This window comes from Aedes albopictus, chromosome 3 (genome assembly GCF_035046485.1).
Source record: "Aedes albopictus strain Foshan chromosome 3, AalbF5, whole genome shotgun sequence".
Classification (NCBI taxonomy): Eukaryota; Metazoa; Arthropoda; class Insecta; order Diptera; family Culicidae; genus Aedes; species Aedes albopictus.
In genome coordinates this window covers 368,188,629-368,201,455 of record NC_085138.1, presented here as the reverse complement: position 1 = coordinate 368,201,455, position 12,827 = coordinate 368,188,629, and the positions used below count along the sequence as shown (strand labels likewise).

At 40.6% G+C, this 12,827-nt stretch overlaps 1 protein-coding gene across 8 annotated transcripts in view; it reads right to left on the bottom strand.

The window, feature by feature from the left end:
- The window catches only part of LOC109397126 (whirlin), a 343,758-nt gene that overhangs the window by 14,858 nt on the left and 316,073 nt on the right, over window positions 1-12,827 (bottom strand). Inside the window, exon 14 of one of the 8 annotated variants that reach the window (XM_062855536.1) lies at window positions 6,026-6,772. The exons of 6 other annotated variants lie outside the window; for them this stretch is intronic. In XM_062855536.1, the coding sequence (XP_062711520.1) occupies window positions 6,710-6,772 (63 nt within the window). In that variant the 3' untranslated portion in view covers window positions 6,026-6,709. Of the gene's footprint in view, window positions 1-6,025; window positions 6,773-12,827 lie in introns of those variants that run through there. One more of the 8 variants, XM_062855538.1, reaches the window with a different exon arrangement.

The following is a 12,827-nucleotide window of genomic DNA, read 5'->3' as shown; positions in this document are numbered from 1 at the left end:
TCTCAGAGAGATTTTTTACAGGATTCCTTAAGAAATCGTTACAGAATTACAGGAAGAATCCTCACAGGACTCCAGGGAGAATCCTTACAGTTGTTCGGGGAGAATCCTTACAGGGTTCCAGGGAAATCCTTACAGGATTCCACGGACAATCCTTACAAAATTTCAGGGACATTCCATACAGAATTCCAGGAAGATTCCTTACAGGTTTCATGGAAAAATCCTTACAGGATTCCGAGGGGAATCCTTACATTACAGAATTCCGAGGGGAATTTTTACTTACAGAATTTCGAGGGGAATCCTCACAGGATTCCGAGGGGAATCCTCACAGGATTCCGAGGGGAATCCTTACAGGATTTCGAGGGAAATCCTTAAAGGACTTCGAGGGAGAATCTCCACAGGATTTCAGGAAGAATACATACAGGGCTCCAGGAAGAATCCCTACAGGATTCCAGGGAGAAACCCTACAGGATTTTAGGGAGAACACATACATGATTCCAGAGAGAAACCGTACAGGATTCTAGGGGGAATCCTTACAACATTCCAGCGAAAATCTTTGCGGATTCCAGACAGAATCTTTACAGGGTTCCAGGGAGAAACCCTACAAGATTCCAGAAAGAATTTCTACAGGATTCCAGGAAGAAAACCTACAGGGTTCCAGAGAGAACCCCTACAGTATTTCGAGGCGAGTTCTTACAGAATTCCGAGGGGAATCCTCACAGGATTCCGAGGGGAATCCTCGCAGGATTCCGAGGGGAATCCTTGCAGGATTCCGAGGGGAATCCTCACAGGATTCCGAGGGGAATCCTCGCAAGATTCCGAGGGGAATCCTTGCAGAATTCCGATGGGAATCCTTGCAGGATTTCGAGGAGAATCCTTGCAGGATTCCGAGGGGAATCCTCACAGGATTCCGAGGGGAATCCTCGCAAGGTTCCGAGGGGAATCCTTGCAGAATTCCGATGGGAATCCTTGCAGGATTTCGAGGAGAATCCTTGCAGGATTTCGAGGGGAATCCTTGCAGGATTTCGAGGGGAATCCTTGCAGGATTTCGAGGGGAATCCTCACAGGATTCCGAGGGGAATCCTCACAGGATTCCGAGGGGAATCCTTACAGGATTTCGAGGGAAATCCTTAAAGGACTTCGAGGGAGAATCTCCACAGGATTTCAGGAAGAATACCTACAGAACTCCAGGAAGAATCCCTACAGGATTCCAGGGAGAAACCCTACAGGATTTTAGGGAGAACACATACATGATTCCAGAGAGAAACCGTACAGGATTCTAGGGGGAATCCTTACAACATTCCAGCGAAAATCTTTGCGGATTCCAGACAGAATCTTTACAGGGTTCCAGGGAGAAACCCTACAAGATTCCAGAAAGAATTTCTACAGGATTCCAGGAAGAAAACCTACAGGGTTCCAGAGAGAACCCCTACAGTATTTCGAGGCGAGTTCTTACATAATTCCGAGGGGAATCCTCACAGGATTCCGAGGGGAATCCTCGCAGGATTCCGAGGGGAATCCTTGCAGGATTCCGAGGGGAATCCTCACAGGATTCCGAGGGGAATCCTCGCAAGATTCCGAGGGGAATCCTTGCAGGATTCCGATGGGAATCCTTGCAGGATTCCGATGGGAATCATTGCAGGATTTCGAGGAGAATCCTTGCAGGATTTCGAGGGGAATCCTCACAGGATTCCGAGGGGAATCCTCACAGGATTCCGAGGGGAATCCTCACAGGATTCCGAGGGGAATCCTCACAGGATTCCGAGGGGAATCCTCACAGGATTCCGAGGGGAATCCTCACAGGATTCCGAGGGGAATCCTCACAGGATTCCAAGGGGAATCCTCACAGGATTCCGAGGGGAATCCTCACAGGATTCCGAGGGGAATCCTCACAGAATTCCGAGGGGAATCCTCACAGAATTCCGAGGGGAATCCTCACAGGATTCCGAGGGGAATCCTCACAGGATTCCGAGGGGAATCCTCACAGGATTCCGAGGGGAATCTTCACAGGATTCCGAGGGGAATCCTCACAGGATTCCGAGGGGAATCTTCACAGGATTCCGAGGGGAATCCTCACAGGATTCCGAGGGGAATCCTCACAGGATTCCGAGGGGAATCCTAACAGGATTCCGAGGGGAATCCTCACAAGATTCCGAGGGGAATCCTCACAGGATCCCGAGGGGAATCCTCACAGGATTCCGAGGGGAATCCTCACAGGATTCCGAGGGGAATCCTCACAGGATTCCGAGGGGAATCCTCACAGGATTCCGAGGGGAATCCTCACAGGATTCCGAGGGGAATCCTCACAGGATTCCGAGGGGAATCCTCACAGGATTCCGAGGGGAATCCTCACAGGATTCCGAGGGGAATCCTCACAGGATTCCGAGGGGAATCCTCACAGGATTCCGAGGGGAATCCTCACAGGATTCCGAGGGGAATCCTCACAGGATTCCGAGGGGAATCCTCACAGGATTCCGAGGGGAATCCTCACAGGATTCCGAGGGGAATCCTCACAGGATTCCGAGGGGAATCCTCACAGGATTCCGAGGGGAATCCTCACAGGATTCCGAGGGGAATCCTCACAGGATTCCGAGGGGAATCCTTACAGGATTCCGAGGGGAATCCTCACAGGATTCCGAGGGGAATCCTCACAGGATTCCGAGGGGAATCCACACAGGATTCCGAGGGAATCCTCACAGGATTCCGAGGGGAATCCCTACAGGATTCCGAGGGGAATCCCTACAGGATTCCGAGGGGAATCCCTACAGGATTCCGAGGGGAATCCCTACAGGATTCCGAGGGGAATCCCTACAGGATTCCGAGGGGAATCCCTACAGGATTCCGAGGGGAATCCCTACAGGATTCCGAGGGGAATCCCTACAGGATTCCGAGGGGAATCCCTACAGGATTCCGAGGGGAATCCCTACAGGATTCCGAGGGGAATCCCTACAGGATTCCGAGGGGAATCCCTACAGGATTCCGAGGGGAATCCCTACAGGATTCCGAGGGGAATCCCTACAGGATTCCGAGGGGAATCCCTACAGGATTCCTTAAGAAATTGTTACAGAATTCCAGAAAGAATCCTCACAGGACTCCAGGGAGAATCCTCACAGGATTCCGAGGGGAATCCCTACACGATTCCGAGGGGAATCCTGTACAGGATTCCGAGGGGAATCCCTACAGGATTCCGAGGGGAATCCCTACAGGATTCCGAGGGGAATCCCTACAGGATTCCGAGGGGAATCCCTACAGGATTCCGAGGGGAATCCCTACAGGATTCCGAGGGGAATCCCTACAGGATTCCGAGGGGAATCCCTACAGGATTCCGAGGGGAATCCCTACAGGATTCCGAGGGGAATCCCTACAGGATTCCGAGGGGAATCCCTACAGGATTCCGAGGGGAATCCCTACAGGATTCCGAGGGGAATCCCTACAGGATTCCGAGGGGAATCCCTACACTGAAATGCGGCTTGCAGCAATGTTTTTAAATTTACCATTGCAAAACATGATCATCGACCCACCAACGCTTCTTGTGTGCGTTTTGTTTCTTCTCACATCAACCAGTTCGATAGCCGAGTGGTAGCGTGCGAGCCTGGTGATGTCAAGGTTCTTGGTTCGAATCCGGTTGCCAACAGAAACTTTTTTAATTGAAAATTAAGCCCATGGTAAAATTGAAAACATAATTCTGTTGAATTGAAACGAAATTCAGTCTGCACAAATTTAGTGGCGTTGTGTATTTAAATTGACCCTCAGAAGTAATTTTCACCGCAAGCCGCCGTTCAGTGTACTGGATTCCGAGGTGAATCCCTACCCCAACTAACAATCGCCAACCGCGAACAAGCATTCTCTTGTTGATTGAGCCGCAAACAAGCATGCATGCTGAATTGTTGCTTTATAATAGTAATTATAGCTGAACTAAAATTATGCTGTAAACATTACAGTACAAATGCTTTTTAAATTGAAAAGGTAGCCAATGTTCAACTTTTCGTATTGGTATTAACAATGATAATTTAAAACACTTTTCAAGCGTTTAATAAGATTTTTATTCGACTCGCAGTAATTTCTATACAACATAGTTTAACAAGACTTTTTTATGCTTCTAGTTAAGTTCTTGTAAGAATTAGCACATGTATCTGCATAATGTGTTTTTCACAAGTCAAATAAACGCTTTTGTTTCATCATACTTCGACTCAGAGCACATGATGAAAAACACGTGCTTTTTACTGAACAACAGCTGAATTAATCTGTTGCTCAGTCGTTAACCATAATGTCTGTGCTAATTCACCACTGCTGAATAGAATCATTATTACACCACGGGAAGTTTATGTTTTGATTTGAGCGCTGCAATTCATCGCCTCTAGGATGGCGCAGATAGTAAGGCATGCGGCTGGCAATCGACGGGTCTCGAGTTCGAATCTGGATTTAGGTAAATTTATGTGTAGTTATTATTTCACAATATAAAGTTCCAATCATAAACTCTCGTGGAAGTTGAAAAATTTTGCTTTTTATTTAATTTTAAACATTTTTGCTCAAGTTGAATAACGGCTCTACTATATAGTTGTAAAACGATATAACAACAAACAGTCCAGTTGGTACACAACACTATGCTTTAAAGTTTCTCCAAATTTGTGTGAACAAAACCCGAACAAAGGTTGTGCCTGAAAATTATCCAAATCTTATTCAGCATCATGCTGAATCGATTCGTCGTAAAAGTGCTTGTAAAATGAGTGATTGTTAGTTGGGACAGGATTCCGAGGGGAATCCCTACAGGATTTCGAGGGGAATTCTCACAGAATTCCAAGAAGAATCCGAAGAACTATAGAATTGTCATCGTGTTATTTTTTAATGCCTGATGTTAATGATTTTGCATCTTCTTTCAAAGCATTTGAACGCTAGCTAAGTTTGGCTGTCATGAGAAATGCTGATTGTCTAATAATGCGAATGATCTACAAGTGAACTATAAACTATATCGTTACGAACCAAAAATCAACCAAGACAGAGAAAGAGAGGAGCTAAATAAATCATTTACTTTTTTTGAAACAAATTTTACTGGCAGAGATGTAAAAACGAGGAAAATTCGACCAAGTCAGTTCAACTTTTGATCTTCGATACTAAGAAGTGCCTCATGCTGCTCAGTGCAAAGGAGAAGCCGAAATTACGATGGAACAAAACCAAGAAGGGAAACGAAAATGTGCTGGAAATAATTGAGAAAAAAGGATCGTCGGAATTCGAAAGGTGGATTTAAAAGAAAAGAACAGATAAAGTGTCCATTTGTATAAATATGTGAGAGTGTGTGAAGTTCGATTGCATTTAGTTTGTTAGTTGTTCCAATTTTCCAGATTTTTTTTTCCTCTTCAACTCATGCTCAACCCACACGATTTTGAATTAGCGAATCTCATGCAATCTAACATCAGTGAACTACATCTAGAAAACGATGAACCGACTGAAAACAGAATGAAACATTCCAATGTGAGAATCTAAGTGAAAAATATGTGACTGTAAACATCGAGATTTGGTGGAAAAATACTATCGAAAACAAATCTAAAGAGTCTAACTATTAGGTCAAAAGCTAGCAAAAGGCAGCTAGTCAAAGCACTAAACTAAAAGCGCTAGGAATAAAAATGAAATTTGGTAAACGAACGAATGAGTTTTGCCTCGGAAACGATATATCTATAAAAATGGACACAATTCGTGCTTCGCAATTCTTCAATTTATTTGTGCAAAATCTAAAATTTTTGGTACTGATATTACAGGAGTTTGAAATATTTTTTTTTAAATTAAGAGTTTTTTCTTCCAAAAACAAAAGTTTTACTTTAAGTTTAAAAAAATCAAACAGCAATTTTGATTAAAGTTGAAAACAATTATATCAAACAATTATGAAACAAAAAAAATCAAAAATGACACAAACGGTAAAATTTGACGAAAAAAGAAATGGAACAAATTCAAGTGAAATGAAGAACGGAATCAAAACTGACACTTTTTGTTTCAGGGAAAATACAAAATTCAAATAAATTGCACTTACGAGAGGTCTTCCCCAGTACCAAGATTTGACTCGTTGCGTTAAACCACCTAAATGTGATCGTAATCCATCTAAGTAGCTCCCCTGGAAAATGTTAACGTACACAACAACACACAATATGTATGGAATAGCAGCACCGATGAAAGTTTTAGAGTTTAGTTGGTAGAAAAAAAAACGAAAGAGAAATGGCGAATGAAATACTATTGGGATGGGAATTGAAACGAATCGTGGGACAGAGGTTTGACGGGTTTTCTAATAAAAAGTAGAATTTGGGAGCTAAGTTTCACTATTATGAAGCTAGATTAAAAAGTTATCTATCAAAACCCCTATTCTAACCTGTTTCCGCTATCATGTTTCTAGCTGTTAAAATATAGTTCTTCTAATATCGAGCAAAGGTAGATGGAAAAATTAAAGATAGTCTACGAATCTCTAGCTCGAATGATCATGACCAAATTTTATATCTGTATGAAGGTATTATCTGAACCTTAAAATGAACGAGTTTACTGAGACTGTGTGTTTGGTTAAGTGTAACTTTGCAAGTTTATGATAGGGTGTATTCGTATGTGAGGGATTCTTTTGCCTTAACTTCCGAACACAAGTGAGTTTTTAGATAATCCTAAGCAGACTTTTAACAATTTACCAGAACTATTGAAAATCAGAACGATAAGTGAAAACCGAACCAAAGTCATACATTTACGGTATTATGTGAAAACCAAAGGAATTAAAAGAAGTATTTGATGAATCGCTTACCTGATCCTGTTGGGGTGAGGCATGAAAGATAAAAAAATTGTGTAGTTTTGACAGTCAAAGTATAGTTTTTTGGTCGGTGTCAAGCTCCCTTCTTAAACCCTCCTAAGTTATTAAGATTATTGCACCACGATGGTGTAGTGCACATTCAGCGTGCTTGTCTGGGTCATATTGACCCCAACATTGACTCTCAAATGAGAATGGCATATGCTCCAAAACATAAGTAGCACTTTTTTTTCCATACTATATAAACAAACAATAGGGCGTTCTTATTTTCTTTGATTGGGTCTCATTTTGAATAAAAGTGCTTTGTCAGTTCAGGATAATTTGTAATCTTTAATTGAACCTTACACATCTTTCATCACATCAAAACATTGATTCTAGTAAATGGTACTCCTTAGACCAAGCCCACTCATGGGCTCAATCAAGCGTTTTAACGTTAAGTAGAGCCCCGAACAAAGAAGCGAACCGCACCGGTCGCTGCTAAGTAGGGCTCGAAAGCGAAAAGTTTACGAACCGTACGTAGCAAGGCTTAGAATATAGAGACACGCAAAGTACGGTCTCTATCCGTAGGCTCGTGCGCTCTCTCGCGTTTAGCTCTCTGGGTAGGGTAAAGAGGAGACGAAAGAACATGAGTATGGATATAGTTTCTAGAGAATGATTTTCTTGTTTTGTATAGGTAGGAATTTATTTTAGTTTGCATCAAATATTTGAAATTTTCAACCAATCAATATCAAAGATCGTTACACGAATAACACAATAAATTGTCTGACATAGAATTGTGATAGAGTGACAATACAAACGCAGAAAAATAATAGGTTTAAATTGACAAGCTTTGCTTAAGTATGTTATGAATAAAGTTTTCGCTTCTTCGCCAATTTCAGGATCATGCATATCGAAAATGTATTGATTTTTTCTTAAAAATAGTTACGATTGCTCATAATCGCACCTTTATTTTTGATTCGGCCGATCGTTTCAAAACTAATATTTGAAGAAATGTATAGTGATTTAGTGAGTTTTGCTGTTTTAACACGTACATGTTTGAGCCGGGTTTTCTACGCAGCAAGTAAAGCTTAGTTTCGCACATTTAGAAAAATGTCCAAATAAATAACTCGCGAAGTTCGTTCCGACAAGTTTCAAAATTATCGTCATCCGACGCAGATTCCAGTGAGAAGATGTGCGTATTTTCTAACCCGAAAAGAAACTATTTGACGGTAATAAGTGACCACAAGGTTTTCTTTCTTCACTTTCCGGGCTGAGATCCTCCGCTTTGAAAGAGCTGTGCCTCGCGTTTCGTTTTGTCGTGTATATTTCAAAAAAGCAAAAGAGTTTTGGTTTGATTGCTGTTTTTGAAAATGGTGGTCGTCAGTGGGTGGTTTATTAAATATAAATTTAAAAATATAAATTAAATAAACGAGACATTAGGAAGAAAGTGTGCGAAATGGGTAACTTCACCGTCCACTCCCCTGTAAATTCGAGAAGTACCTTGCCGAAATAAAATGTTCTGTACTCCAAGTATTTCGAAGAATCATCTTTGCGCGTAAATACAACGCAGTAGACCAGGCCGCTTTGATGCATGTGTCATATCTCTGATATGCTGCAAGCATCAGTATTGACAAGAAAAGTAACACGATTGCTTTCCAGTGTGATTCCGCGTATGTATGAGATTAGATAAGAGTAGTTACGATTTTTCAAAGATGCATTGACTGTACCTAACCCAATCAGATATCATAGAAACACTACAGTTATTTCTTTTTGTAAAAACTAAATCATACCGATAAATCTTAAAAAATGTAGTCGAGCTACCAAGTTTCACCAATTAAAATAGGCGGTGTGCAGGACTGCCATATTGTAGGTTCCTCGTTATAGAAAAAGCAAGGCGTTGGATGCTAAAATACAACAATTCAGTAACAAATTTTGAAAACGACGTATAATCAATGATGTAGCATTGATTATACGTCGTTTTCAAAATTTGTTACTGAATTGTTGTATGAAGTGCCAAAAAGGAGAGTGGGCTCATTATGTACTTTGACAAATACGTAGTCTACTTCAAGCGCATAGAATCTGCTTCCAACAAAATATTCATATACCAGCATCCAAAAGATCGCAATATATATTAAGATTTGCGAGTGATGCTTTGTAACTAAAAGGTTGTGACTGAGTATAGAATTAGCTGATGTTAAAATACACGTTAATGAAAAAAGGTTGCGCAAACTTATCGCAGACTGTTAGAAAACAGCTTCTACTATGATCAGGAATCAAGAATCTTGACCTACGCGAAGTTGTAAAAGAGACAACTACGTTATAAATGTGTTGGAAATGCAAGGGATGTAATTATTCAATAAACCTAATTATTAAAAAAGATGCTCATAATCTCAAATTCAGATAAATTTCTTGCGAGAAAGGCAACATGAATATTGAAGAGATGGATATTATTTTAGATAAAAATTCAACCTACAGGTCATACAGTAAGCAACAAATATATAATTAAAAAAAAAAAAGATTGCTTGAATTCCGGGATTAAATACAATCATAAATTATTGAGAAAATGATATCTTTAAACGCACCAAAACTGGTACAAATCTCCAAGGGAATTATTTATTTGAATTCAATTTTTACTAACAGTTTTCAGTCTTATCCAAAACCCTATCTTTCATAATATTAGCACAAATTATTATACTGAATAAGATTTGCAATAACCCCATAGAAATACACAAAATATTGCGATGATTTACAGAAGTGCAAAAAACCGATGGTACGGAGAGAATAGAGACCACCGGTGCGCAAAGGCGACCGATCATTATTTTAATCACATGGAAACGAACGACCGGTGCGAAAATGGGTTGATAACGAAATTAAAAATCGTTAACGACGTGCTGTTGCGTGTGTAGTATTAAGCCCACGGGTGGGCTTGGTCTTATTTAACCTTCTCGGGCACGTGATTCCCGATTACTCATTTTCAAAATGCTGGCATTTCGTCAATTTTCATCCGATTTTTTCGAAGTCGACATTAATCGATCATTAATTGGCGCAAGTTTATTACGCCCAAGTGGCCATGCAATAACCGGAACAATTCCGGTGATATTCCGCATTGTACTTTGGTCAGGGGGAGGAGGTGCCCAAATGGCTAGAAGTGATTATTTCATGCGAAATATCAAAATTCATGATTTTGAAAGTTATAGCTTATTATCACGATGATTAATCATTTCAAACATCGCGGTTTTACAAGTCTTACAATGTCTGAAATACTTTGGGCCATTTTGGACTCTAAGTTGTTTTTGCGTTATTCTAAATATTTGCTCCTGCGATTCAGTCAGGAACTCCTCCAAGAATTTTTGCAGGAATACTTCTTTCGATTCTTCCAGAGATTTCTCTAGGTATTCTTTTGTGGATTTCTCGAGATATTTGTGCAAAGAACATCTCTTAGGTTTCAGCAATTTATCCTAGGATTTCTCTATACATTCTTACTATATTATCCTCGGAATTCTTCTAGGTTCTTCTAGGGTGCAATTCATGGTAGGGTTATTCAAGACCATTTTTCTGCGATCCTTCCAGAAGTTCCTTCAGGAATGCCTTCTTCAGAGATTTAATCCAGGGATTCCTCCAGAAATTCCTCATTGGGTTCCTCCAGGTGCTCCCATTGGCCTTCCTCCGGGAATTCCAGCTGGGATTAATCAAGCAACTCCTGCTGCGGTTCTTCCAGCAATTTCTCGTGGAGCTACCCTATGGATTCCAACTGTGGTACCTTTAGGAGTTCTATCAAGGATTCTTCCAGAGATTTCTTCTAACTTTCTAGTAGAAGGGTTGGCTTGAGTTAAAATTCTCAAATAAAAAGACAATAAAAAAATAGCTTCTCCCGCGCAATCTTCTTTAAGAAGTTCCTCCGGTGATTCCTTCAGAAATTTATTCAGAGAGTTTTATTCGGGGATCCCTCCAGATCCAGGAGCTCCTCGTGGCTTTCCTCTAAAAATTCCAGCTGGGATTCCTCAAGCAATTCTTCCTGTGGTTCTTTCAGCTATTTTTGCTAGTATTCCTTCAAAAATTCTAGGTTTGATTCTTCCGGGCAATCTTCGTGAAATTATTGCAAAAATTCCTTCGGATGTTTTTCCAGGGGTTTTTCCAAGGACTCATCCAGGAATTCCTCCGGAGATTTTATCTAAAGATGCCTCCAGAAATACCTCATAGAATTCCTGCAGAAACTCCTCATGGTCTTCCTGCAAGGATTCCTCGATCAATTCCTCCTGCGGAAATTCTAGCTTAGGTACATCCGGGAGTTCTTGTAATCATTTTTTAAGCAAGGGATTTCTCCAAAAAAAATCTTATGGTATTCCTCCAGGAGGTCGTCTTGACTTTCAACCAAGAGCTTCAGCGGGATGGTTACATAAGGTTGAACTTCAAAAGGCTAAACTTCAAAAAGCTGAATGCACAAAAGGCTGAATACGAAAGGCTGAAATAAAAAAAAAGTGTAACATAAGGCTGAAATTACAAAAGGCGGAAAATTTAAAAGGCTGAAAATGCGAAAATGCATATATAAGATGTAGCACTCCCTCCTTTTATTGGAATAACGCCCGAACTGCGATCAAGCCTGCTTCTCAGCTTAAGCATATCGTGTATCAGTCACGAAGATGCTCAATGCCAAAAAAAGCCAAAAAAATTTTCATAATGGAAAGTTCTTGGTACGAATGCGAATCGAACGCTTAACTGTCAGCATGGGCCTTAGTTTCGAAACTGAGCTTAGTGAAGACACTAATGGTGCATACCAACAAACACAAAAAGGAACTGATAATATTCATGTTGTTTATTTTTCCTTCTTTAAACATGAGCTATTCTTTTGAGTCACGTTGTTTGGGGATTGTTGACATTACGACAACTAACAATATCATCAGAGATTGTCTCTTCTTTGAAATATATGCTATTCTTTAGCTACTGTTTAATACTGTCTAAGTAATTTAGGCGTTCAATATTATGACCAATCGTAAAACTTTTCGATTCAGAACATAGTAACTGAATCATGTTCCCCCAAAATGGCTTAGTTTGACCAGCCATGAACTAGGGGACGGTAGGACGGTCAAGCTCAATCAAAACCAATGCGAGTGCCACGACTGCGTAATCGATCAACTAGCAAATTTTTAATGAAAATGTTTATCGTAAAATCAATGAAAGTATGTGATAATTCCCAATTGGAGTGATTCGTCTATTTGTCTGAGTTGTTAGTGTTGAGGTTGGTCTTAAGGCTGGTGCGTTTGAAAACTAGTCGAATCACTATTTCAGCCATTTGATGCATTCAGCCTTTTATAATTTCAGCCTTTTGTGTTTCAGCCTTTCGTTATTTCAGCCTTTCGTAATTCAGTCTTTTGTACGTAACCCGCTCCAGCTGGTATTGAACAAACGATTCCTTTAGCTTTACATAATAACATCTAGCTTTAGCTGTCAACTAAAGACAATTATGCTCCTATTTCTAAGCTGAAAACATCATCTGTAGCGTGTCCGTAACGCAATTGACACACAGTACTGGGAGCAGTAACACCAGTGAAAAGCACGCTTATCACAACAGCAGATTTTCCAAAAGGAATTCTTGAAAAATCTTTCCCGACAGGAATTCCTGAAGTAATACCGTCAGTAATTTCTGTAGCAAACTATAGAGAAGTCTCTAGATAAATACCTTGCGTAATTTCAGGAAAACCCAATTGCAACCTTCGAAGAAATCCCCAGAGGCATACTTGAAGAAATTCCTGGATAAATCTCTGGAGTTATTCGTCGGTAAAAGCATTGAAGGAATTCCAATTGAAATCTCCGTGCTAGGATTCCTGATGAAATGCCTGAAATGCCACGTAAGAATTCCTGAAAAAAAATGCAGGGTAATATTTTGAGCCATTTCCGCTAGGGGTTCCTAGAGAAACCCTTGCGGAAAAGGCTTGTGAAATTCTAGCTTGCACATCAGAAAAAAAATCCCCGCAAGAATTTCTAGAAGAATTCTAGATTTAAACGCATGCCGCTGTCCGATCACTTTTGTACTTCGTTTACGCAAAACTCAGCATATTTGTAGTTCCGTGTCGAAAATTGA